Here is a 25,771-nt window from a genome sequence, read left to right on the forward strand (position 1 = left end):
GAGTAAAGAATTACATCTTTAGACTAAACACTGCCTATCAACTTTTGTATGAGAGAGCGCAAAACAATAATTTAACTAAGATTAAAACCAAAAGCAAATGTTAAATATAGAGAAGACACAAGACAACCAAGTACTGATGCAGTATTTAGGGTTTCCTATTGTTTGTGACATTACTCAAAAAATCTTACAGCAGATTTAGTGACAAAGTGCAAGACATATTTCGGCTGTATTACACATTGTATCAACTTATTATGCATTTGTATGATCAAAATTCATTGAGGAAAATTCTATAAAAAGGATGCATCAGCCATGGCTAACTAAGGAAGCTAAAGTTGGTATCAAAGGACAGATGTCCAAAGCTGCCAGATTTAACGATTGCTAGAAGATAGACATTTTAGAAACTAGTAAAAGGAAGAGGAGAAATTGAGGAAGAAATTGCAAGTATGAAAAAAAGTGAGAATAGAAACAGCCAATAAAGTTTTCTGTACAGATAAAAAAAAGCAGCCTAACAAAGCAGTGATCCACTACAAGTCAAAAATATGGAAAATTAGTATTAGGAAACAAGTAACTTGCAGATCTTTGATTAAGTGTTTTGTATCTGACTTCAGGAGTCAAAGGACAAAAAGCAACCCAAAAACCGTCAAGAAAAGCAAATGGAGGAACTTAAAAACAAACAGAAAAACATACCAGGAAACCTGATGGGAGTAAACTGACAAGACCCCTGGACCTGACAAACTGCATCCTAGGGTATTAAAGTGATGTGAAGGTGTCGGGGTCGGACGGAGTTGGACAAGGTGAAAAATCATAACACCAGGTTATAGTCTAGCAGGTTTATTTGAAAACGAGTTATTGAAGCAAGTGCAAGAGATATTGGTTGCAGTGGCTGTAATCTTTCAAATTCCCTAGATTCAGTAAAGGTGCCAGTGGATTGTAAAACTGCGAATCTAATACACCCCTCTCGGAAGGAGAGAAAAGCAGGAAAAAAGTTAGTCTACCATGATAGGAAAAATGTTATAAACCATTATTAAGGATTGAGAAACAGGATACTTAAAATCCCAATAGAATCGAGCAGAGTCAAAATGAAATGGTTTCTGACAAATTTGAATGTTTGAGGATGGACAGTGAATAAGGGGAATCAAACTAGATGTGTACCGTACCCTTTTTTGAATAGACAAGATAACGTTCCATGATATCTGGCATGATATACTAACAGAGAACTGGCTTACTGACAGAAAACAGTTGGGGAAAAAAATGGGCAGATTTCAGGTTGGCGAATTGCAACTAGCAGATTGCCACAGAATCAGTACTGTGGCATAAACTATTCACCATCTTTTTAATGACTTGGATGAGGGGACCATTTGCACTATGCTTGCTGGGGGTTTGTTTAATTGAGTTTTATGAAGGCATGAGGCAGAAGCTGGGTGGGTTGACTTGGGAAATTATATTCAAAAGGCATGTCCATACTCAAACACAGGACAGTCTTTAGAGAACTTATGGCTGAACAGCAACTATATTTCTTCAAAGTGCACAAACTCAAGCAATTTCAGTCAAGTTAAAGGACTGTGGAAGATTAAAATGAAAAAAGGCTCAAAAGTCAGAGTCACAGAGGTCCACAACACAGAGCAAAGGTCTTCAGTTCATCAAACCTGCACCAGTCAAAAACAAGCACCTATTTTCCAGCACGTGGCCCACAGCTTTGTAGCCGTGGAACCACTGAGCACATTTATGTACTTGTTAAATTTTACGATGATTTCTGCCTCTACCACCTTTACAGGCAGCAAGTTCCAGGCTTCCATCACCCTTGATGAAAAATGATTCTCTCACATCTCTAAACCTTCTTTCCCTTACCTTAAAACTAGGCACCCATGCAACTGATCCCTCCATTAAGGGGAAAAGTTCCTTCTTATCTACCCTATCTATGCCCCGCATAATTGTATACATGTCATGTCAGAGCTCGGTGTTCTCTGCTCCAAGAAAAACAGTATCTAATCTTACTTCATAACTGAAACTGTCCAAAAATAGTCATAAATCTGAGGACTGGGAAGTTTTTAAGAATATAAAGAGGACCCAGAAACTGACAGGAATGTAAAAGTATAATGCAAAACCAATACAGCAAGAAACAAAAATTGACTAGAAGCTTCCATAGGTGCTTAACGAAAAAGTATTTGGTGAAGATGAATGCAGGTTCATTCAACACAGTCAGAAGGATTTATAATGGAAATTGGGAAATGGCCAAAAACTTATGACAACTGTCTTTTTTCACTGTAATATACACAAGAAAATCTCCCAGAATTAGAAATCCAAGTGACTAGACAGAATAAGAAGTTGAAGTGAATTAACAGTACTAAACTAGTCAGACTGGAGCAATTAGTGGGGCTGAAAGTTGATAAATCCCCAAGACCTCAGTCTACATTCCAGAATGTTGAACGTGTTGCTATGGAGATAGGTGTTGCATGCAATGCATATCCTGAAAGTCCTGTAGATTCTGGAATGATTTCCACAGATGAGAAGCTTGAAAATGTCACCCCACTATTTAACAATGGTGCAAGGGATAAAACAGGGACACAGAGCTATCAGTTTAACAAACTTGCTTAGTTTTTTTTGAGTACACTGCTAATAAAATTATAGGAGACCTGGTGGATGTGGTGTATTTAAATTTGGTGATAAGGAGCCCCCACAGGAAGTTAATCATGCCTGCTGTGGCTTTGAGATTTCAGATTCCCAGCAACGGAATGCTTTAAAACTGCTCTTTGAAATGGCCAAGCAAACCAAGTAGTTGTATTCAAGTGGGCTAAATATCACCTTACATTCTTAAGGGAAGTTAGGGATTGGAAATACGTAGACTAATCAGCCAAGTCCACATTCTGTGAATTCTTTCAAATAGTCAACTTACAACAAAGGAATCTTGTTCACGTTTACGTTTCCCCACTTCTTGACTAGCAACAGCTTTTGCTCTTGCAAATTCTTCATATCTTACTGATAAATTCTTTTTAACCTGTATTCGATGTTTTACTTTATGGATCTAAGGGGCAAGAAAGAAAATTGGTCATTGTCAAAACAGTTAATATTGCTTAAATGGGAGAGCTGGTCCAACGTAAAACTGCAATGCACTAAACATGAAAAAATTCATTTAAGACTTGTTACACAAATCTTTTTCAAACCCCACCATGGCAGTAAGGAACTACCTCTTTAGTAAGATCAAATCAGGTGAGATTAATCTTTTTCTGCTTATTTTACAATTCAGATAAATGTCTCCATTCAGTTAGAAAAAACCTGGTTGTGTTATACGATTCCAGAACAAAAGCCAAGAAATTAGTAGACATTCAAACTACTGCTTCACCATTCAATAAGATTAATGTAATTCTGATCAGATTGTGTTACTATAGTTTCTTGCCTGCCCTCAAACCTTGACTTTCCTGCAAAACTCTATCCAACTCAGCTTAAATGCATTCAATTATCAAGCCTCCACTGCTCCAAGGAAGAGAATTCCAAACATCATTTCTCAAAAGTAATTCTTCCTCATTTCAATCTTAAGTGGGAAAATATTTTCATGTTGTGCCCTTAGCTTCTAGATTTCCCGACGAGGAGAAACATCCTCACAATCAGCACTAAAAGTGCTGATCACCTCAGAGTTTGTATACAAATTACCTGCTACATCTTCCTGCATTAACAAAGATGGTAGTTCCAAATTACTTAGTTGTAGAAGTACATTAAGGCATTTCAAAATGACACGTGCCATTCCCATTATAAGAATGGAAGGTGTCTTACATATAGCCTATATGCTACAAAAAGAGAGAAATTAGTTAGCTTTTCATTTTCAGCTTCTTTCCTCAAAATACAAGTCTTGCTGGAGTATACTTCGAGGGGACCGTTCTGCCATCGTTCTCAATTCCCTCCAAGCTGCGACACAGAAACACTAGCAGGCAATGTAAAAGGAGTGCATGACAGTGGAACAATTTTGACTACACCCATATTTCAAGAGGCATTTCAGCACAGAAACTATGAGCAGATTTAACTGATCTCCCATCCTCTTACCCAGACGCAGGTCGAAGACTAACTGCACTATTTCCCAATCAAGAATAACTGCTTTTTTAAAAATAGACCAACTTAACTTACAGAATAAAACTATTCTCCACTAGGAACTGTTCAGGGAATGGAAATTTCCAACAGAATTTATGTTGCCTACCTGTTCTTGAAGCTTTTTAAGAAGCATTCTGTTAGCATTCACAATCTTTTCAGCTGCCTGCAACTGTTCTTTGTGCTTCATATATTTGGCTTCAGCTTGACGCAGTGCTTCTTTCTTCTTTGCTTCTTGTTGTAACAAATTTGATAGAAGAGATTCATCTTTTGTCAAGAGGAAACTAAAATAAAAGCAAAATCAAAATCTTACACAAGTTTACTTTTAAATGATTAACACCAAAGCAGTAGAGTGGATATTGTGTGCTTTTAATAGCTTTAAGAGAAAACATAGGTACCACCTAGTTAATTAATAAATCTCAAGTAAACTTCATAATTAATGTGGGTTTCGGTTTTCTGTGTCAAGGATGCCATACTTTGCTAATGAAAAGTGCAGTAGCTACTCAAAAGGTAATAAAGAAAAAAATAGGTGGAGATGTCCCATTGTAGACAGTTGTATTTTGAAAATTGAGGCATAAATAATCTTGCTTGAATTTTCCTTTCCTATTCTGACCCTTGTGTCAAAGTGAAACCCAAAATATTTGATGGTCTGCGACTGTTTTCAGTATGAGAAACACATGAATGATGCTAATTATTAATACAGCAGCGCAAGATATTTGGGGACCATACCCAAAAAAAGCACTTTATATCAGGTATCAAATTAGGAAGGTGGCACTCATTTTGGTTCAAACTGAACTGATGGTTGCCAGAGACCGTTGGAAATCGCAAATGATTACTGTCAGCTTACTGATTCAAGTCACTGCATAAGAACCTGAACAGAAAACCTTTTCAGGTGGATAAAAATCCCAAGCAACTACTTTAGGAAAAATAGAATGGACTCTTTCAGTGTCTTAAGACAACAATTACCCAATTGGCAAAATAGCTAGTCTGCTCAGTCTCAGGATGTCAGGTAGACTGCAGTGATACGAAAGTTTATCATTAAGACAAATTTGTCCAGCACTCCTTACTGATGTTCAGACAAAAGAAAGTTCATTTAAAACTATTAAGCACAACCAAAACTTACTTGTGTTTTCTGAGTCTGTCTTCAACATCTGACAGTTGTTTACTGACCACTGTTCTTTTTCCAATAGCATTTACTTCAGCATCTGAGCGAACCAGGGACGGACTAGCCCTTGACAAATCAGACTTCAGCAGTCGCTGTTTCTCACGACTAAAAAAAATTAAGCCAAGCCAATGAGTACAACGGCACTGTGCTAAGCACTGAACTTAATTAACATTATTCTGACAGACAACTGTCCTCTCACGCTCCCTTCATGCTTGGCAGCAAACAAATAGAACAAGCTTTAGTGCTTATTACAAGTTTGCAGTCACAAGATTAAAGCGATATTACTCAGAACGAGCCACGCTCTCTGGTATTCCTCCATTCAATCAACACCATCACTGAAGTGAAGACACATTTAGCTTACAGTAGCTACCTTGAATCGTTTAAGAATTGGCTGAGGAAGTTCACAGCACCAAATGACTATTAAAATGAACAAAAGCAAATAAAATTATCAAAAAACAAACTGAACATTTACCTGATATTTTCTTCCTTTAAAAGTCTATTTTCCTTTTTCGCCCCCTCAGAAGATCCATCTTTGGTTCCAGCAGGATCATTTTCCTTTTCTGCTTTTAGTTTTGGCTTCGGTTTTGAGGCCTTCAGACAAAGAAAGTTTTCAGCCTTGATCCACAGCGCAAAAGACAACGAATATCCGTATTCAAAAATGAAACTGACACACTTTTAAAATGAGCATTAATAATCAATGAAATACTACAGCAAACCGGAGCTTCTCCAGTCTACCATGAATCTCAAAAGCAGATCTCCTACCAAGGCATTAATTTTGAATACTACAATGCACGATGGTTGATTACAAAAATTAAGGACCTTCAGCTGCTCCTTTGCAAGCATCTGCCAACTCATTTCTTTTGTTATTTTCAAGATCTTTGGGCTACTGTTTTACACAGTGAGTATCCCCTGCATAAAAAGCGAGGGCTGACCCTTTCAGCTTGAAACCACACTATGTGCAGAGATTCCGATATCCTCAAATAGTCAAGTGAAAAGCCTAAGGATGTTAGATACGTTTGGAGCCTTCTCTACCAGTATCGCAGGGGGCCTTGCGATAAGTTGCCACACAAAATTACTGGGTAATTAATTCATCTGACTAGTCCAGGTCATAACTACAAAAGGTTTTGGGTATAGCTCCATATAAAAAATGCTGACTGGGTATACCCAGCAATAAATGCAAAAAGTAGGTCAGACAGGCACTACAAAGAGAAACAGAAGAGTTAATTCAGGACAACAATCTTTCTGCTTAATCTCAAAACATTCTGTTTCTCTCCCAGTTGTTACCTCGCCCAAACACATCCAATGTGTTTATTTTGGATTTTCAGCATTTGCAATAAGTTGATTGTGCAGACTCAGTTCTATCTGCATGCTTTCAGATTAAATACATTTTTAGTCAACCTGTTCTACTTGCATTTTGTGGTGTCCACCTTTCTAGCTTAAATTTGCCATGTCAGTTATACCAAATCTGCTAGTTGGTGATGCTGTAGTGCATCTGTCAAATTGACACATTTTCCCTTCATGGCAAGTTTGATGAATGGGAGGTAAATTACATCCATGAGACCTAATGCAAACTCCCCCTGCCCTGTAATGCCACTGCCAGAAGACTCCAAGCATAACACTACGGGAAACTGCTTTAGTAAAATTTTTAAAAAATCAAGTTAACGTTAATACTAAATATAATCTATGACTTTTACTATTCTATTCACAAATTTAAAGAACACAAGTACATTAGCCATGGATCAGTTCCATCTTCCCCAAATGGGCCAGGGATCATTCAGCATTTTGATAAGCATAGGATCCAAATGAAATTCCATCCCTCAATCTACAACACAAACAGATTGCGTCACAATAGTACTGTCTGTTGTGGGATCTTGCTGTGTGGATTGGTGCTGCACTTCCTATGCAAGTGACTGCACATTGAATATTTAATTGGCTGTAAAGCACTCTGGATCTTGACAAGGAACCCTGATGGAATACAACACTACAAAAATGTTATAATTATGTACAACCAAGTTTTCGCACACCTCTGCAGATCTTCTGGCTTCTCGAATCATGGACTCCAAACCTCCAAAGACACCCACATTTAAATTGGATTGTTCATTATCTGACTCACTATCATCAGAGTCATCCAGTCTCACTACTACAGCTTTGTGCCTTGGAATCTGAAAATTTTAACAAAAAAAAAAAAAAAATGAAAACAGGGAAAAGTGAAGACCAAGTCACAATACCCCAAACATTTACATGGGATTTCAGAAAGATTTGCAAACTACACTTGATTCCATAAAACTCCCAGGAATGCAATTTTCAGCCAAACATTTTGTAAAAATTAGGCCAAGAAACATACAAGTAAATGAACTCTTCCATTTAGCAAGAACAGCAAGACTAGAGACCAATGTAAAATACCCAAGAAATCAAATAAAAACTGCAAAGATATTTCTTTCTGCAGAGTAGTGGGAATATGGAACACTCTACCACAAGGATTGCAAGAAAGTATACAAGAGGAAGAAGGGCACAGAAAGGGTGCTTTGATGAAGTTAGACAAGGAAGAAAGGGAAGGAACTCAAGCGGAGAACAAACACTTGAAGGTGCATGTTGCTGCATTACATATTCAATGTAATTTCCTGCCTTCAGAAAAGCTGCGAAATTCTTTAGTACATATACCCATATGTTGACAAGTACCAGCAGGGTGGACTTCTAAATGAAAACATGAAAACTATTCCACCAAAATCTACATTTTAAAAAGGCACACAGAAGATCTATTTTCTAACAACCTGCATGAGCTTGGTTATTTTGTTTCAAAGTTTTCTGAAACTTTCAATTCATCATCTGATAAGTTTGTTGCATTGAAATAACTGAGTGTTTGAACCCAAAGGTATTTTGCTAAAGGTGGCATTGTTTCCATTTAGATGCTTACCTCTGTGCAAGGTTATAGTGGCCACTTTTACAAGTTCCAGCACAATTGAAACAGTTGAGTGGAAAAGTAATCCTATTTTGTACTTAAATTTACCCATTCTAAGCAATAAATCAAATGATTAATGTTTCATTATCAGTTATTTGGTCAAGTTGTCAATTAAATAACATTCTTACATTTACTGTTAAGATATTTTGAAAATATAGCATCGAAAGGAAACAGTCAATCCAAGAACTGAATACACCATCACAATTGTACAGAACAGAAAAACCACATTAATGAATATAAGGTATCATTAAAATGAAGAACAATTAAAAAGTTCTTCTACTCAATTTTGAAAAAGGTTTACTTCATTGTTAAATTTTAAATTCAATCTTCATGTTGTGTTCCTCCCGAAATTTCTGGAACTCTTTTCTCCCCACAATTTTTCACATCTAAAACAAAGGCTACATATCTGAAATAAAACACAGATCATGCTGCCAAACAAAATTCTTACCATTATTAATGGACGAGGAGCTGAAGGTCCTCTTGTAAACTTTGCACTTTGGGGACGTGGTTGTAATGTAGAGTTCAGGTCAGCAGTTGAAAGATTATTTATTGGCCCACATTGGGAGTTTTCAATAGGAAGAGGTGGAAAAGCCATGTCACAACTATCAGGTGAATCCTGTTTTGAGAAGTTGGAGAGAGTAAGTTAATCATAGAACTAAATTTACTTCTTTGCTATTCCTACCAATGTTCAGTTTGCACTAGTGAACACCACCCCCACCACAAATGTACACTTGAAACATCGAAACATTAGAAAACTATTTTTAAAAGGCACATGTAAATGTTAATTCCTCCACACCACAATTGTGTGTGAGAATAGGAAGGGTCCAATATGTTCCACACCCCTCCAATTATTTTATTTTCAGTATGGTTGAGACTTCTTTGGAGTACAGCTGAGGAAGCATCAAATAAGAGCTGTAAAGAAACAGTGGGTGCCAGCAGGGTTCTGCAGAGTTGCAAAGTTCAGCCAAGTCTGGCCCTTATTAATCACCAGGATTAAGGGCATAATGTAATTAATTTGTATTAAAAGCAATAAAAACTACGGAGGAGAAATCAAGTTAGAGGATTTCCACACAAAAATTAAGAACTTCCACCTAAAATAAACTTGAGATCCACAGCCAAATTCAAAATCACCAACCGAAAATCATTCCAAATAAATATCCTCACTTGTAGAAGACTGCCCTCTGGTGGCTAAATACAATTTTACAATTAAACTATTTCAATTACCTCTGGTTTCAAAGCACGCCGATTTGCTATGGATTTTAACAATTCCTCTCTAAGGAGCATTTCTTCTTCTTCTTCCTCATCGGCGAACGGAGGTTTAGGTGGCTGCTCAGGTTCCTCTGGAGGTAGTGGTGGGGGTGGTGGTGGCATAGGCAGTTCCAAGGGACTAGGGAAGTAGGACTCTAAGTAATTCGGAATTATAGGATCCACCATGTTCTAAAAACAGAACAGATTTGCAAAAGCGCTAAAGATGTTATTTACAGATGTAAAATAACAAACCAATTTACAATGAAATAAGGAAGTGGCGGAGATTGTTTTGTTACAGCTTATACAGTAATCCAATTACAGAGAGAGATATTGTTCAATCACACTTGGCTGTTAAAACTTCACCTCATTTAATTCTTTCCTCAAAATCAAATAAAGCCACCACAACGGACAGTCATTAAATGAGCTACTTTCAACTGCAAAATGCTAACAATACATGCAAAGTAATGAAGGTGCAGTTTCAATTTGGAAAAACAGTATTGAAAATCAATCAATTTGACAGTTCACAACGCAAATGAAAAGCTAATAATTTGGAAGATAATTTACGCCGTAAACAGCACTAAAAAAATGACAGCAGCATAATATCACAATCAGTTTTATATTAGGACTAATGCAGAAATGAAACTAACTTGATGCTGTAAAGATACTGGCACAGGTGGCATTGGAACAAAATACCCTGACTGGTAATCCACAGAGATTGAAGATGGCACTGGAGATGATACTGTTAGAAGAGAGGACATTTCAAATTGGTAAAAACCATATCAAAGTTGTCGACAATCAGGAATAAAATCAAGTTTATCACATTTATATACATGGATAAACCATTGATCAAAACCGTTTCACTTTGAACTGGCTGGTAAATGTAATTACACGTATACATATAGATTAATGGGTACAAAAAGCCGTACTGACAGGAGTTTATTCCTCAGCCTCTGATCTTTCGGCAATGACATCCTTACACATTATTGTAAGTATACAATTATTGGATTTCTGGCAATGTTTATGCGATTTGCACACCATTATGGAAATAAAATTAGGATTTTATAAAACACCTTTCAGAATCTGTTTCCAAATTCTTTCAATAAAGAAATCCAGAATCAGTCATTAACATGTGCAACATTGACCATGAGCTATATTCATGTCTAATGCCCACGACAATTAAAAAAATGTTGACAATCACCTCCCAAGACACAGGGTGGATTTTGTGGTTAGCAGTAAAGTAGCATCCATCACTGACATCTGTCCGTAAAGCTTTTGTTGGCCTCTGAACACAGATCTGCTTTTATCAGCATCTAAACCAGTGTCACCCTCGAGTGGGCACATTAGGGAGTTGGAAGGTTTCAGAAGGCACGTTGCTATAATGCATGTCATAATCATGAACAAAGATCCCTGCTTCTGACCTTAGAATGGTGGAAGGCCATTGCAGAAACACCCAAGTTGTTGCAACACGTTGTTTCTAGGACACTACGCTAAAGGCACGTGGTACAAATATCCTGGCTAAGATGGCTGGCCTGCAACAACCAAAGTATTAATCCAATTGTAAGGCATCTTCGAGCAATGGACAGCTTACATCTTGATTGCAATTTGATTCAGTTGTATGTTAAGAACTTGTCCCCACTGACTGCACACTGTGCTACCAAATCTGGTAGTCTGCCCAGCCATTAAGACAAACCCTTTACAAAGAGTTTAAGCCAACAAAGAATGAAGTATACCATGTCAGGGTGCTTCAATTTAACACCATTTGGATCCCCACCTTAAAAATGCATGGTAGTTGCTGTGTAATTTACTCCCTTATAAAATTGAGCTTTAAGTTTCACACAGACTTTGCAAAGTCTAAGCTGCTAATTTCACAAAAGAGAGTGAGTGACGTGGAACAATCTGATTTTAAATGCAATTTACAGAACATGGATGATGCTTACCTGGTGAACTGGTTTCACTATCTGTTTCCATAGCAACTTCTTCATAATTATCATACTGGTACAGGTTTCCAGATTCTTCCATTGGCCTCTCCTGTGATTTTTTGATATCAAATTCTGTCGACTAAAACGTGCATAATAAGTAATATGGCTTACAAATCCCTTCAACACATCTGCTTTTTGATTTGGCTAACTGTCCAGTAAAACATTGCTGGCAAAACTCAGCACATCTAGCAGCATCTGTGGGGAGAAAGCTTTACATTTTACGTCCCTATCTCTACAAGTTTTACATCCACATCTCTACAAATTGCCCCCAGATGCCCAATCTTTAAAGTGTTCTGGATGTCTCAAGTATCTTTGATCTTAATTGCTCCAGCGTTGTTGTCTATGTGTACAGTTGCTTAGGCCCCATGATTTGTGATTCACATCCTACAGTCCAAAAGTGCACAGATTAGGTGGATTGGCCCTGGTAAGTGCAAGGTTACAGGGGGGCTGGGTCTGAGTGGGATTCTCTATGGAGGGTCAGTGTGGACTCGATGGGTTGAATGGGCCTGCTTCCACACTGTAGGTCTTCTCATCTAATCTACACTCTCCACCACCCGTGCTTCACTTTACTCTTCATGACACTCTTTAAAACTTCTGTACAAAAAGGCAGCACAAGGAGGAACTGAAGATTTAACTAAATTTATAGAGCCCCTGAAAAATTAGTACAGCTATTACAGAACATGTACAAGGAGTGTCAAACAAGAGTAAGCAGCAGTGTGCAAGCATGAGAGTTTCAAAGCCAAAGTTGGATTAGACCAAAGACTGGCACTGAACCTCTTCCTGATTGTCACTGACCTTCTAAGTGAGATGGGAAGTGGCATGGGTCAATGATGTTTGCAGGTGACATCAGATCGGGGTGAAGTTGATTGCGGACTGGACAAAAGCTCTGGAACACTGGTAAGAATCTCAAGCAGACCATTTATGGACCCAGTGACAGTTTATGGAAGAGGATCAGAGTGCAGATTTAAATATTATGGGAGAAGTCTTGAGGAAAGCGGATAGTTTCAAGTAAAAGTTATTAGCATACAGGCTAACTTCCTTTTGTCAGGTGAAAAATTGTGGCTGATGACAGAGCTGAATGGGGGCTGGGTGGAATTTAATTCGTACGCCATGTATATGTAAAAACATGACTTTTGGGTCAAAAAAAAAACATGATCTACCTAGTTGGGGGTCAGTTGGGGGAAACGGAGGTATGGAAATGAAACAGACTACTTCTGGTATGAGTAGCTGCAAGAAGTGCAATGAACATTGTGTAATGGAAAATCATTGCTGAAACTGAATGGAACAATCTACGTGTTTGAGAGCTGCCTTGTTATACAGCGCAGAAACCAGGGCAACATGGAGAGGAATGACAATCGGATACTACCGATTTGCAGTTGTGAGAACATTGTGTGGAGTAATGCCAAGGGAAAGAACATCAGGAACCAGCACATTTTGGGAAGGGCGAGGAAGGTGGCAGTGGAGCACATATTAAGGAGTATCAAAGAGCTAAGAGATTCAAACTTTATGATCATATGTTGCAGAGAAAGAAGAAATGTGGTTAGGTTTTGCAAGGCTGATAGGATCACCATGAAGATCTGATTTTGTTTCAGATTTCCAGGCCCCGCAGTATTTAGCTTTCACAATTTTGTTAATACAGGACACCACAAATCATACATTATACACAACTGTAATGAAAATTGGCTCATTTCCACAACAATTCAGAACCTGGGATAGAAAATGCAAAGATTGTCTACACGTAGTCTATGCAATAAAATTCACAAAGTATGCTACTTATACTTTCAACATAATATTCGGAAATAGATCCAATTTTCAACAGAAATCCTAATGGCATTCATGCATTGAATTCTCCATAATTTAGGAATAATGTAGGTTTACCCTCCAATAAGCTAGATAGGTTTCCACTAACCTGGATGCAGAGCATGCATATTAAATAAAACATTCATCAACCAACAGAAAATTCAATATTCCTTAGAATACTGGACAAGGACCACTAAAAGAATTTAGATTTCACTTTTAGTTTTAACAGTTAACATTGCATTAAATTCAATAAAGATTAACCCATTTCTAATTTCACAACAGATGATCAGAAGCTGAATTTACCTTTGCAAAAAGAAATGCAATTTACATTTACCAAATTCTTACAAAACAGTGAGTCAGTTCTGTGACTTTACACAAGATTGGGGCTATTGTTTCTTCTGAAACTGCTTAAATCTGAAGTAATAAACATTCTAAACAATACATACTGCGCATATTAATAGTAGCCTGTCATTAGAAGACTTTTCTTCTAAATCATTACTTAACATAACTTAAATACATTAAAGCAATTAAGTCTTACCTTGCTACCAGATCTTCTTTTCCCTCCTACAAGTTTCATAAAACGATTGTACTGCTCCTCCTGATTGGAGAGGTCACGAATTTTTCTGATTTCATCCTCACGTTTTTTGCGTTCTTCCTCTTCCATAAGTTTTTTCTCTTCCTCTTCCTTTCTTTGCTTTTCTTGTTCTTTTTGCTGCTGTAATTTTTTCCACGCACTGGTTTTCTGTCTTCGCAAAACCTGCTTTGTAGCGACAGCTGAAGAAAATAGTTAAAACAAAGCATTAGTATTGACTGCATATCAAGTTTATATACAGAGCTTCCACTCAAATGAACAAGGAATTTACAATAAAACAAATACACAAAAACATTCATCAGCTGTGTTTTAATGATGAATGAATAACATCCGCTCACCCCATTCAAGTTCTCTTGCTTTCTGATTTCACTGCTATCTGTCCATCATATTTCAAGTTCCTTGCCACCATGAACTAAAATTCCACTATTGCTGCCAACATTATTTGTTCTGCAGAACTCGAGAATAAACTTTAAGTCACTTCCAAAGAGCTCAGATTGCATTATTAGGCAAGCCTTTTTGAAACTGTCAAGTAAATCAATTATTCCTGCTCCCTCATCATTGTTTGTGTTCTTAAATTTTTCTCATCTTGTCCATTCTCCAGGTACAAGTCTTACCTTCATGCCCTCAAAAGGATCTTGATGATCTGGTCAAACCATATCAAGCACTATTGGGCAGCACATTGCTCTGCCAAATCATTGCACACTGTTCAGCTCTATTTGCAATTTTTCAAATGACGCATGCTTGCGGACCCCAACATTTAAGATTGGGCCATAAACTAGCAAATAACATTCACGTCACATAACTACGAAGCAATCAAGTTGGAAGACTTTACTTCCCTTGATATTCGATAGCATTACTAACATTCTAGGATTAATGATCTAAACCCCACACAGACAAGCTACAAAAACAAAACTATGGTTGTAAGAATGGATCACAGGCAATGTTCACTCCAAGCTGCATAGCAGCTTCGATCTTCCATGCACAGCAAAAGGTATCAGCACGCCAGTGCACTGAATTCCAAAAGCCTATGCAGTCTATAAGTTAGAGGGAATGCTGGTCACGGGCTGGGTATTCAACAAGTAACTCACCTTCAAATTCCCAAAGCCTCTCCAACAGCTACAAGGCACATCAAGAGTGGGATAGAAAATTCTCCACAAGGATGGATAACTACAGCTCCAACATTACTGGAGAAGTTCAACAATATCTAGGACAATACAGCTCCCTTGATTGGCACACAATCCTGCACATTAAACACTCATCCCTCTATCACCAAAAAACGTGTGACAGCAGCATGCACCATCTACAAGATGTCACAGAGCATTTCATCAAGGTTTCACCAACACTACATTCCAAATGTGACCTCTACTATCTAGAATAAGGGCAGCAGATTCATAGGAACACCACCACCTGCAAATCAGACACCATCTTGATCTCAATCACCATTAATTGCTGCTAGGTTAATATTCAATAAGTTTTGACTAACAGTAATGTTGGTGCACCTATACCACAGTGACTACATTCGTTCAAGACGGTGGTGATGGCTCATCACACCTTTAAGGTCAATTGTGGATAACTAATAAACTGTGACCTTGACCAGGGCATCCACATCCAATGAACAAATGAAAAAATGTACTGCTTACCAGGATGGTCTTTGATCATTTCTCACTAACAGTCAAATAGATCACACATCGCCTATTCTTCCTTATTCCTAACACCCTGGAACTTCTAACAACAATGAGTATCCTCCGACCTCTGGCCAACTCTGACCTTGGTTCAAGGTGGCAGTGGTTCATGAGCAATAAACGTGTTATTTTCTAACAGATAAACTCAGCAACCTCTAATACTTTTCTTCACATCTACCATGCTCAATATTCCTAGTTCTAGTATTAGTTCTGAACCCATAAGCTTCGTTTATCCCTTTCTTCACACCCCCTTTGCTCCTACGTCATTTCTTCTGAAGACCAATCACCATCCTAGTGCCCATTCGGTCATTGTAAAATGGTTCCCCCTCCACATTTCAGAACTGCCAACAATCCCATCCTCAAAAATTCGTCCTCCTTTTCCCCTTTCCTAAAAACTGTTGCCCAAATCCAAGCTCCAGAAAGCATCAACCAAATCCACATCTTTGAAGCAATTCAGACAGAGTTGTGACAATTAAATCTTCTCCCCATCACAAAGGCTTTAAAGTCACAAATAACTCCTTCGACCATGTTCAACCCTTCCTTGTTCCCTTCTTCAATTTCTGCGCAATCTGACACAACCAACCATTTAATCATCCTCAAAAGCCTTTCCACTTCTGTCAACGAGACTGTTTTAGCTTCACTCATCTATACAATTGTAGACCCAGCACAGATATCATCTCTTACATACCCGTTCCTCCCTAAACAGTTAGCTCTAGTGTCACCCATGTGGATGTCCCTGACTTAATTGATCTGCTGCAGAAACCCTTGTCTATATGTCTTTGTCACCTCCAGATTCAAACAATATGTACAGTGTCCTGTGTTCATCCAAAATTTACCATCCCCTCACTGTCCTACATCCATCCCCAGTCTTCCAAAACCTCAAATTTAAAACTTGTGGTCAAACCGGAGGCTTCCGACTTATCCAAACCAGACTGCCTGGGCATTCCTCATCCTTTCTTACCCATGCCTACATGTGAGCTGTACGTACAGGGATACCCCCTTGCTAAACCTCTGCACCTTCATTTCCCTTTTAAGGCTTCCGTAAAACCCAACTTTTAAAAACCAAGCTATCATTCACTTTCATTCCTATTTCATTTCATTGTCCATTTGCATATAATGAAGTTATGAAACATTTATATAATAACATTGAATAATACCACATAAATGCATTATTAGCGACCCAAAACCGCCATCCGAATACCATACTTGGGTCACCGCTCTTTTGAAAGATCAGAACAAGATAAAGGACACACTTACAAATGTCATTTAAAAGAGAATTCTCATGGCAGGCAATGTTCCAACCAAATCTTTCCCAGTACAAACTGCAAGCCTTGTTAATAAAACTATTTCAGCAATTATCTATCCATTCACTAAACTAAACCTATTCATGAATGAAAAAGCTGCATGTTCTATCACTACTTGCTATCCAAATTTTGCCAACTCAATAGAGAACTGAGCAAGATTTTCATAAATTTGGGTGTTACCTGTAGTAAGTGGTTTCTTCAGCATATGGGTTTTAGGGCTACTTCGGACTTTCTGCTGAGAGATTTTTGGCTTCGTAAGCTTATCTTTGCTCTCCTTCATTACACATTGTTCCTTTTGTTGCCACTTTCTACTAGCAGACTGCAATGCAAGAAGGCGCAACTGGAGTTCTGACAATTCTTCCTCCTCTTCCCTCTCTTCCTCAACTTCTTCATCATCCACTTTGACAATGTCCTGTTAAATGTTAAAAAGTGGATTACCCAATCATACCAGTTAAATTCTACCTTCAAACTGATGCAACTTGGACAGTACAAATTGAAAAATCCAATTCCAAATTTTTTTTTTTTAAAACACAAATATGTCAAACATTTACCTTGAAAGGAGATTCTGTCAAAAATCCTTTACTATTTGAACTAGAATGGTCTGGATCTTTATTTTCAGACTCTGGAAGAAAATGTAACCAAGTTAGTAACAAATGGTAGTGTATCCATTATTTTCACAAATCATGTTCCACATACCTGGTTTATTTGTTGAAAGCTCCAATGGTTCTGGTTTTTGGCTGTCTTGTTCCATCTGAGCTGGTGCACGTAGCTTCTGTCTTAAAGGTTTTAGTTCAAATGCCTGAAAAGCTTTCACCTGAGGTTTTTCAGTGGATAGCTGTAAATTGTTCTTTTCAATACTGTTGGTTTCTACATTAACATTCCCAGACACAACACTACTGTCCTCCTCCAGCAAGTTTTCTCCCTTGGTAGTCTGAGACATTTTTTCTTCTCTATTAAGGCATTCCAGTTCCAGCTGAATCTCTTTATATTTCCTAAGAAGATCTTCAAATGTTTCATCCATATCATCATCATTTCTGCAATACTGAGCTGGTCTTCTTGATGGGAACCGTCCAAAGAATTTTGCTGAGTTAAATGTGTAAAGGAAACTTAACATTTTCAATATCTAATAACTAAATACTCAAACTTCTGTCATACAAAATGAAACTGTCAAATCTTGCACAAATATTAGAAGCAACATTCATAAATTGAAAAGGAGCAAAGGATATATTAAAGTTTCTCATAGTACATCCTCATTTGGTTAAGTCATGAACTCTGCAGTCATTCAGGGGACACATATCAAGAAACTTAACAAAAAGCTACTGAGGAATGGCACAATAATCAGAGTAGACTGTTCATGCTAAAGGCTGAACAGATGAGACAAAAGGAAATAAGCAGTTGCTCATACTCACCATAGCCCAAGTTAAAATACTTAACCAACCGAAAAAAATCACTCAAGGTAGGCAACTACAATGTCTTCATAAGCAAAAAGAATTTCCTCTGTAATAACTTAAGTGAGCCTCAAACTTTTTAGTTTGTAGACTTTTCAAATGCAATTAATGGACCTCCATTCTAAATGCTCTACAACATTCACCCTTTTATTTCAAGAATATACTTTAGTCACAAGAAATCTTTATATAAAGGTGGTCACTAAAGCAGTCTGTACAGTCACTGCATATGAAAGACGGCTTTGGGTTTTTTCCCCAATTATGCAGGATACCATTTGCATACATCTGTGGCACCTGGAGGGTCCAATAACTCATACAGAAGTGCTGTGCATAAAAGAGGTTTTGACATGTTGTTTGTTACACAAGCATTTGTTTAACAATTTAAGAACTATTTATCTGATGTTGACAGTGATGTGACATACCAGACAAATCAAGAGATAAAGGAATAGTCTGACTCCATTAACATGCTAATGTAAGCTGAATGAACTGCTGGCAAACGGAATAAACACCATGTTAATACCAAACATATTTGACCAGTTCACAGACCACATTCACGTAAAATCAACAGCAGCAACACCACCATTGGAATACTAAATAGGTTCATGGTAATTCCCAGAAGTTTCCTTCCCTCCAAATTGGGAGTCCTCACCTGAATGGAATATTCTTAAATATGTTGCACACTAGTACAAACTGAGCTTAATTTCTCAGTTATTTAAAATCAATAACAACGACAATTTATTATTAATGATTTACATTACAGTATAATAGTATGAATAATTAAAAGTTTAACTGAGCTCTGTGATTATATTACTGTCTTGGTTTGATTCTAACAAACAGAATATGCTGGAAAAACTTCAGCAAACCAGATATTGTAGTCTAACTTGTTCACCACAATGTAAATGCACCTGAATTTCATAACTGCAGTTGGCTTCCACCTATCTTGCTCCCATGCTGAAAGTAAAGACCGTCTGCCTGAAACCCGAGTAGCCCAGATACCTAACACGACAGAGGGGGCAGAATATTTGGAATCTCTCCAGGAGCATCAGATATGCAACTCATCAGCACCCTGTGTAGGACTGAAATTATTTTGAGTTTATACAAAGTGCAGAGCTTGCCTAATTGTTATTCCTCTCCTTTCACCATTATGTTTTTCCTTCTCTTGTATACAAGAGATTATTTCATGAATAAAGACCACAACAGACTGGAGTTTGAAAGCCTACAAGTTTTCCTAGAATGGAAACAATCCTTCAACCACAACATCCAACTGGTAACTCGGACAGCCATAAATGCAAGTCACAGGAAAATTAGACGACTTAGCAATTATGCTGCTCCAAATGCTCAAAAACAAACTCAGTACTCCAAGCCCAACCGAAACTTACATTGGTTATCAGCGTGTTTCTTTGCAAACTCAATTATTCAACAAATCCTGCCCATTAAACGGAATTACATCTAATGTTGGACATTGTGTTGGGTGTTTTCTAAGTGGGAGGTAATTGGGCACAATCAGTAGCCTTTCTCTTCCAAGAAGCTGAAGACATGTGCCAATCTTTGGACGTATAGCATATACACATAGCAACACCTTGAAATTGAAATATACATACATTACATGTTTGAGACAGGTAGAATGACTTTTTTGGTTTGGATGATAGAAATTAGAAGTAGGCCATTCAGCTGACAGAGCCTGCTTCACCGATCATGGCGGATCCTCTATCACAACACCATATTCCTTCTCTCTATATCCCTCGATGCCTGTAATCGAAAAGTGTACAAAATTGCATTCCTGAATACAAAGTTACCTGATTTCCATAACCTTCTGTGGTACTTAAATCCATATAAATACCCCTAACCTGTATCCTGACATTGTGACCTCAGGTTCTAGGCGTCCCAACCAGGAAAAATATCCTCCTTCCGCTAGTTTGTCCCGCCTTTTTAAATTTTGTATGCTTCAATCAGATCCCATCTCATTCTTCGAAAATCTACTGCGCATGACAGGAGTATTGTATCAGTCTAGAACCTTTGCAGCACTCTGAATAGTATATCCTTTCTTACATAGGGAAATAAAACTGCGCTTAATACTCTAGGTGCAGTTTCACCAAAGCCCCGAAGCAGTAAGACATCGCTACGTATCAAGTCAAACCATCACACAATCACAGTCAACTTGTCATTTTCCTTCCTAATTGTTTGCTGCACTTGTCTGCTTACTTTCATCGGTGAAGGAAGACACCCAGGTCCCTTTGTGTACACACTTTACAACAGCAGCATCCTGTTACAGGCAAACGTCACATGTTGTAATAGCTCACGGTCATTTACAGTCTGGTACTGCAAGATTTTAGTGAACTAAACCTCAGAAGACACGGATTCACACCTACAAAGTAAGTAGTGACTCATGGCTAAATGGCATCTCAATTTTTTTCAAAAAACTGATATTATTCTACAGCTATTCAACATATCTATGAGCAATCACTCAGCAGTTCACTATCTTTAATAAGAAACTAAAACACAATGAATGTTTAATTGCTTGGAAATTATGATAAGTGATTTCTGCCACTATTCTTTGTCAAATTTCTTGGAAACTTAGCACTGTTCCACCAAGACAGTCCCTAAAATAGTTTAAGCAATAGCTCCATGCTCAAAATTAAAACGATCACTAATTTGTGAAATATTGCTATTTGGGTAAGCATTGCCACTTACACCATTCTCTTCCATCTGGCCAAAAATATACAAGCTTGAATACATGAAGACTTCTTCCCCATTGTTATGACTTTTGAACCAAGCTCAAATGTTCATTCTGATCTCTCTCTCTGCACTTTCCCTGCAGCTGTAACATTATTCTGAACTTTCTTCTGCTACCCTGATGCAATTCATATGGTACTGTCTGCATGTCTATAGCACGCAAAATAACACTTCACTGTATCTCTATACATGTGACAACAATAAATCAATCATTACAAAACTTGGCTGGTTGGTTCAGCATTCAATATCTCAATTGCAATTTGTGGCATGTTCTGCATAATACAGCAAAGTATGCGTTTATATTATCTTGGAGGATAATGACCACTGCTAGATAACTGCAAAAAAAGTTAAAAAAGATCAACTTGAATTCTTTGCTTTTCATATCTTGAAATGCTAAATATGTTACCCTTTCTGGGTCTGATACTAGTACCTTTTCTTCACACTAGACAGTGACCCCTACTATTATAGTACATTCTATTTAATTCAAGGAAATTTTAGACACATTTGTCAGAGTTATAGTTTGATGGAAAGAACCAGAGTTTTCCAAGAAAGGGAATTAACATGGTTTGTCACTAACTAAACAATCAACCATAGAGTATACTCATCCGTCAGAATTTTAAACATGACATTAAGACAGATTGCACACTAATAGATAAATATCAAAATGGCTACACAAAAAGTCTACTTAGCGATTTGTCAACCGACCCAAACAGGTTTCCATAGAGTCAAGAAACATACACATCCTACATTTTGAAGTAATGAAGGCAAAGACATCACCCTGTGGTGGAATAAAGTGGTATTGCTACTTCATCCCTCAAGAAAAATGGTGTACTTTTCTTGCATATTTGCACACACACATACTTGCACTACCACAAACATCCATTTCACAACTGATCCAAAGATCTCTCCAGTCAAAGCATGCAATCTTTAGTGTTTCAGCCAAAAACATCCCAGACTGGTAATCAAATTATTTTAATTTTTCCAGCCATCTATGAAGACAACTGAATTACCACACACCAGGATCACATTCAATGAGATCATGCAACTCTTCCCACGGTAGTTTCCATCCCCATTCATTTCCTGGAAGTAAATGCCCCTCTGAACCTCTAGGGAACTAACTAATGTTGTTAAATGGCACATTGCAACCGATCTTTTGCTTTGCCAGAAAAAAAGCCCGAAGTTTCGCTTCCGATTAGGTGCTGACGCAAGTCGTCAAGGAATGCACTTCAAGTGGAGGTGGCAAGGGTGGGGCTTTTCTTTAAATGTTTCAGCTTCTCTCAATTTGCTTCGTCAGTCAGGCTTAAATCCTGGGGTCAGCGATAGAACTGGGAAGTCTCCGGTTGGGGTGGGGGCGGCAGAGGACCGGGAAAAGGATACGTTTCCTGGGCGGAGAATCCCTGCGGATGTTGTTGCTGTTCCCGATGAAGGCGGGCCCGGGCCCCGGTCTCCCCCTCTTAGATCCCCGAGGGCCAGCTCCCGGACAGCCCCGGCCCCAGCGGCCGCGGTTGGACCCCTCCCGAAAGCGGAAACGGCCGAAGGTGCCGTGGCTCCTCTCCCAGAAGTTGGAGCGGGGCGAGTCACCGAGGAGAGCGGGCGGGGGAGGAGGAGGAGGCGGCGGTGGCTGTGTGAAGCCCCGGTACGGCTCCTTGAGCCGGTACACGAGGCCATTCCCCGAGCCCAGCGGCCGGTGGCTTTTGGGGCCCGAGCCCCCGCTGTTGCTGGGCCTGGGCTTGGGAATGGAAGACGAGACAAGCCGCGACTCCGGGTAAACGTTCTCGTCGTTGTCATCGTCAATTTCGCCATCCTCCAGCTCGCCCTCCTCTTTGGGCGACAGCCGCTCGACATCCAGCTCCATGGCGGCTCCTGTCGCAGACTCCGTCACAGGCACCGGAAACGGATGTGACGTGTCTGGGAATGTCCTGGGGAGGGGCGGAGCCTCGCGTGCCGGCCCCGACCGCGCATGCGAAGAGCGGTCCTGTATGGATGTGCACAAGCGGGGAGGGGCTGAGACTTGGCCTTCTTCCAGTTTTCTCATCATTCATTTGTCAGGGGAGCTTGCTGTGAGCAAATTAGTTGCTCTATTAATATAAAACAAGGAAATGCGGATAAACTCAAATAAAACAAAGAACTACGGATGCTGAAGATCTGAAACAACAACAGAAATTTGCTGGAGAAACTCAGCAGCTCAGGCAGCATCTGTGGAGGAAAATGAAAGTTAATGCTTCAAGCCCAGTGACCACTCTTCAGTGCTGATAACATCTGGCAACAAATGGTATCTTTCTGATCGGTGGGGGGGAGGGGATGAGAATGAGTGAGTTGATAGGTGAAGACTGAGACCAGAGAGAGAAAAAGAAACAAAGGGATTTTGATAGTAAGGGGGGGAGGGGCAGAAGAAATGATAGATAGGTGATAATGAGGACAATGAGTAGGTGAAAATGAGCTAGCTGTGTTGAAAGCGACCCATCTCATGACAAGATTTGGACTTGGGTAAAACACATGGAAGGTGTTCAGTCCCTGAAGTTATTGAATAAAAACTGAAAGAACTGTGGGTGCTGTAAATCAGGAACAAAAACAGAAGTTTCTGGAAATGCTCAGCAAGTCTGGCAGCATCTGTGTAGAAAAAATCAGAGTTAACATTTCAGGTCCAGTGACCCTTCCTCAGAAATCATTATTGAACCTGATATTGAGTCCTAGAGGTTCCTAGGTCCCCAAGCAGAAAATGAAATGTTGTACTTCCAGCTAGTGCTGAGCCTCACTGGAGCATTGCAGCAAGCCTGAGACAGAAACGTTGCCATGGGAATTGCACTGATGTTATGAAGTGGCAAGCAACTGGAAACCCGGAATGAGATAGCAAGAACTGCAGATGCTGCAGGTAAATCGCTGCTTCATCTGGATGGTGTGTCTGGGGCTTTGAATAGTTATGAGGGAGGAAGTAAATGCTCAAGTGTTGTACCTTCTACGACTGCAATGGGAAGATGCCATGAGGAGGTGTTGGAAGTGGAGGAGGAATAGACCAACATATCTCAGATGGAACAGTCCCTGTGGAATGCTGACAAGGCAAAGGAGAGGAATATATGTCTGGTTAGTGGCATGCCACTGGAGGTTGCAGAAGTAGTGGCTTGTGATCCTTTGGATGTGGAAGCTGGTGAGGTGGAAAGTGAGCACCTGTATCCTATCATTATTTTGGGAGGGAAGCAAAGGCGTAAGGGAAAAAGTGTGGGAAATGGTTTAGATACTTTGATGCTAAGAGCCCTGTCAACCACGGTAGCAGGGAATCCTCCATTGAGAAAAAAGATGGACATTTCTTAGGCCCTCTATGACATCATTTGAACAGATAAGACAGGGAAACTGGGAGAACGAAACGGATTCCTTACAAAAAACATGGTGTGGGGACATATAATCCAGGTAACGTTGGGAGTTAATGGGTTTGTGAACAATATTGGTGGCAAGCCTACCAAGTAAAATGGAAACAGATGTCCGTAATGGGGAGGGAGGAGTCAGAGTTGGACCAACTGAAGGTGAGAGCGTGGCGGAAGTTGGAAGCACCAATTATGTCCTCAGTATACTGGAGAAAGAGTTGTGGGGAGGGACTGAAGTTGGATTGGAGAAAGGAATGTTCCACATACTCCTCAAAGATACAAGAATAACTGGGGCCCGTGTGGATACCCATGGCCAAGCCATTGATCCAAAGAAAGTGAGAAGTTAAAGGAGAAGTTGTTCAAATTTAGGACAAGCTTGGCCAGGCGGAGGAGGCTGGTGGTAGATAGGGGTGGTTCAGGTCTTCTTTCCAGGAAGAGGCAGAGAGCCCTAAGACCATCCTGGTGTTGAATGGACGTATATGGATTTTGCACATCCATGGTGAAGAGGATGGTGCCTGAAAATTGAAATTTTTGGAACTGACGTAAAGCGTCAGAAGAATGGGCAGCACGGTGGCTCAGTGCTTAGCACTGCTGCCTCACAGTGCCAGGCACCCAGGTTTGATTCCACCTTTGGGCGACTATCTGTGTGGAGTTTGCACATTCTCCCTGTGTCTGCGTGGGTTTCCTCCGGGTACTCTGGTTTCCTCCCACAGTCCAAAGATGTGCAGGGTAGGTGGATTGGCCATGCTAAATTGCCCATAGTGCCTAGGATGTTTAGGTTAGGTGGGTTAGAGATGGGAAATGCAGGGATAGGGGAATGAGTCTGGGTGGGATGCTCTTCGGAGAGGCGGTGTGGATTTGTTGGGCCAAATGGCCTGTTTCCACACTGTAGGGATTCTATGAATGCAGATGTATGTTGGATGGGACTAGACAAGGGGATAAAAAATTGAGTGAAAAAGTACATTTCAAGAAGGGTCACTGGACTTTAAATGTTAACTCCATTTTCTCTCCACAGATACTGCCAGACCTGCTGATTTCCTCCAGCAATTTCTGTTTTTCACTTCTTTTTATATTTCCTATATTGGGATAGTGGCTACTGTTTCATTGGCTGTAATGTATACGGGAAGTCAAAATGCACAATACATAACTAAGTCTATACAAGTCTATCTCTGCAAGAATTAACTCTTATTTTCCTTAATATGGTAATGATTTATAGCCACTAAAATACAGCACACAATATAACAAAAGAAATACAGCTAAAATTTGGAATGTGGTCCCCAAGTGTGCCAGTTAGTCAATCGACCTGTTTTGCATAGCTTAACTGTGTATTAATTCCAAAATATTTATAATTTATGATCTGAAAAGTAACCTGAACTACCATATTAATTAAAGATGATTTTTTAAAATCATCTTAAAAATGTAGCTAAT

The 25,771-nt window shown here is 39.2% G+C and overlaps 1 protein-coding gene across 1 annotated transcript in view; it reads right to left on the reverse strand.

Moving 5' to 3' along the window:
• The window catches only part of LOC109917190 (zinc finger C3H1 domain-containing protein), a gene marked incomplete at its 3' end in the record, with an annotated part of 44,495 nt that extends 21,613 nt beyond the window's left edge, over nucleotides 1–22,882 (reverse strand). The window contains exons 1-14 of the mRNA XM_048592181.1: nucleotides 22,362–22,882; nucleotides 17,503–17,889; nucleotides 17,358–17,428; nucleotides 16,987–17,218; nucleotides 13,767–14,002; nucleotides 11,387–11,507; nucleotides 10,097–10,188; nucleotides 9,426–9,638; nucleotides 8,650–8,817; nucleotides 7,267–7,404; nucleotides 5,715–5,833; nucleotides 5,201–5,347; nucleotides 4,187–4,361; nucleotides 2,894–3,022 (exon numbers count right to left, since the gene is read on the reverse strand). Coding sequence (XP_048448138.1) covers nucleotides 2,894–3,022; nucleotides 4,187–4,361; nucleotides 5,201–5,347; nucleotides 5,715–5,833; nucleotides 7,267–7,404; nucleotides 8,650–8,817; nucleotides 9,426–9,638; nucleotides 10,097–10,188; nucleotides 11,387–11,507; nucleotides 13,767–14,002; nucleotides 16,987–17,218; nucleotides 17,358–17,428; nucleotides 17,503–17,889; nucleotides 22,362–22,839 — 2,706 coding nt within the window. The remainder of the gene's footprint in view (nucleotides 1–2,893; nucleotides 3,023–4,186; nucleotides 4,362–5,200; nucleotides 5,348–5,714; nucleotides 5,834–7,266; nucleotides 7,405–8,649; nucleotides 8,818–9,425; nucleotides 9,639–10,096; nucleotides 10,189–11,386; nucleotides 11,508–13,766; nucleotides 14,003–16,986; nucleotides 17,219–17,357; nucleotides 17,429–17,502; nucleotides 17,890–22,361) is intronic.
• Between the last annotated feature and the right edge of the window lie 2,889 nt (nucleotides 22,883–25,771).

Source organism: Rhincodon typus, unplaced genomic scaffold (genome assembly GCF_021869965.1).
Source record: "Rhincodon typus isolate 14 unplaced genomic scaffold, sRhiTyp1.1 hic_rhity00000759, whole genome shotgun sequence".
NCBI classification, from domain to species: Eukaryota; Metazoa; Chordata; class Chondrichthyes; order Orectolobiformes; family Rhincodontidae; genus Rhincodon; species Rhincodon typus.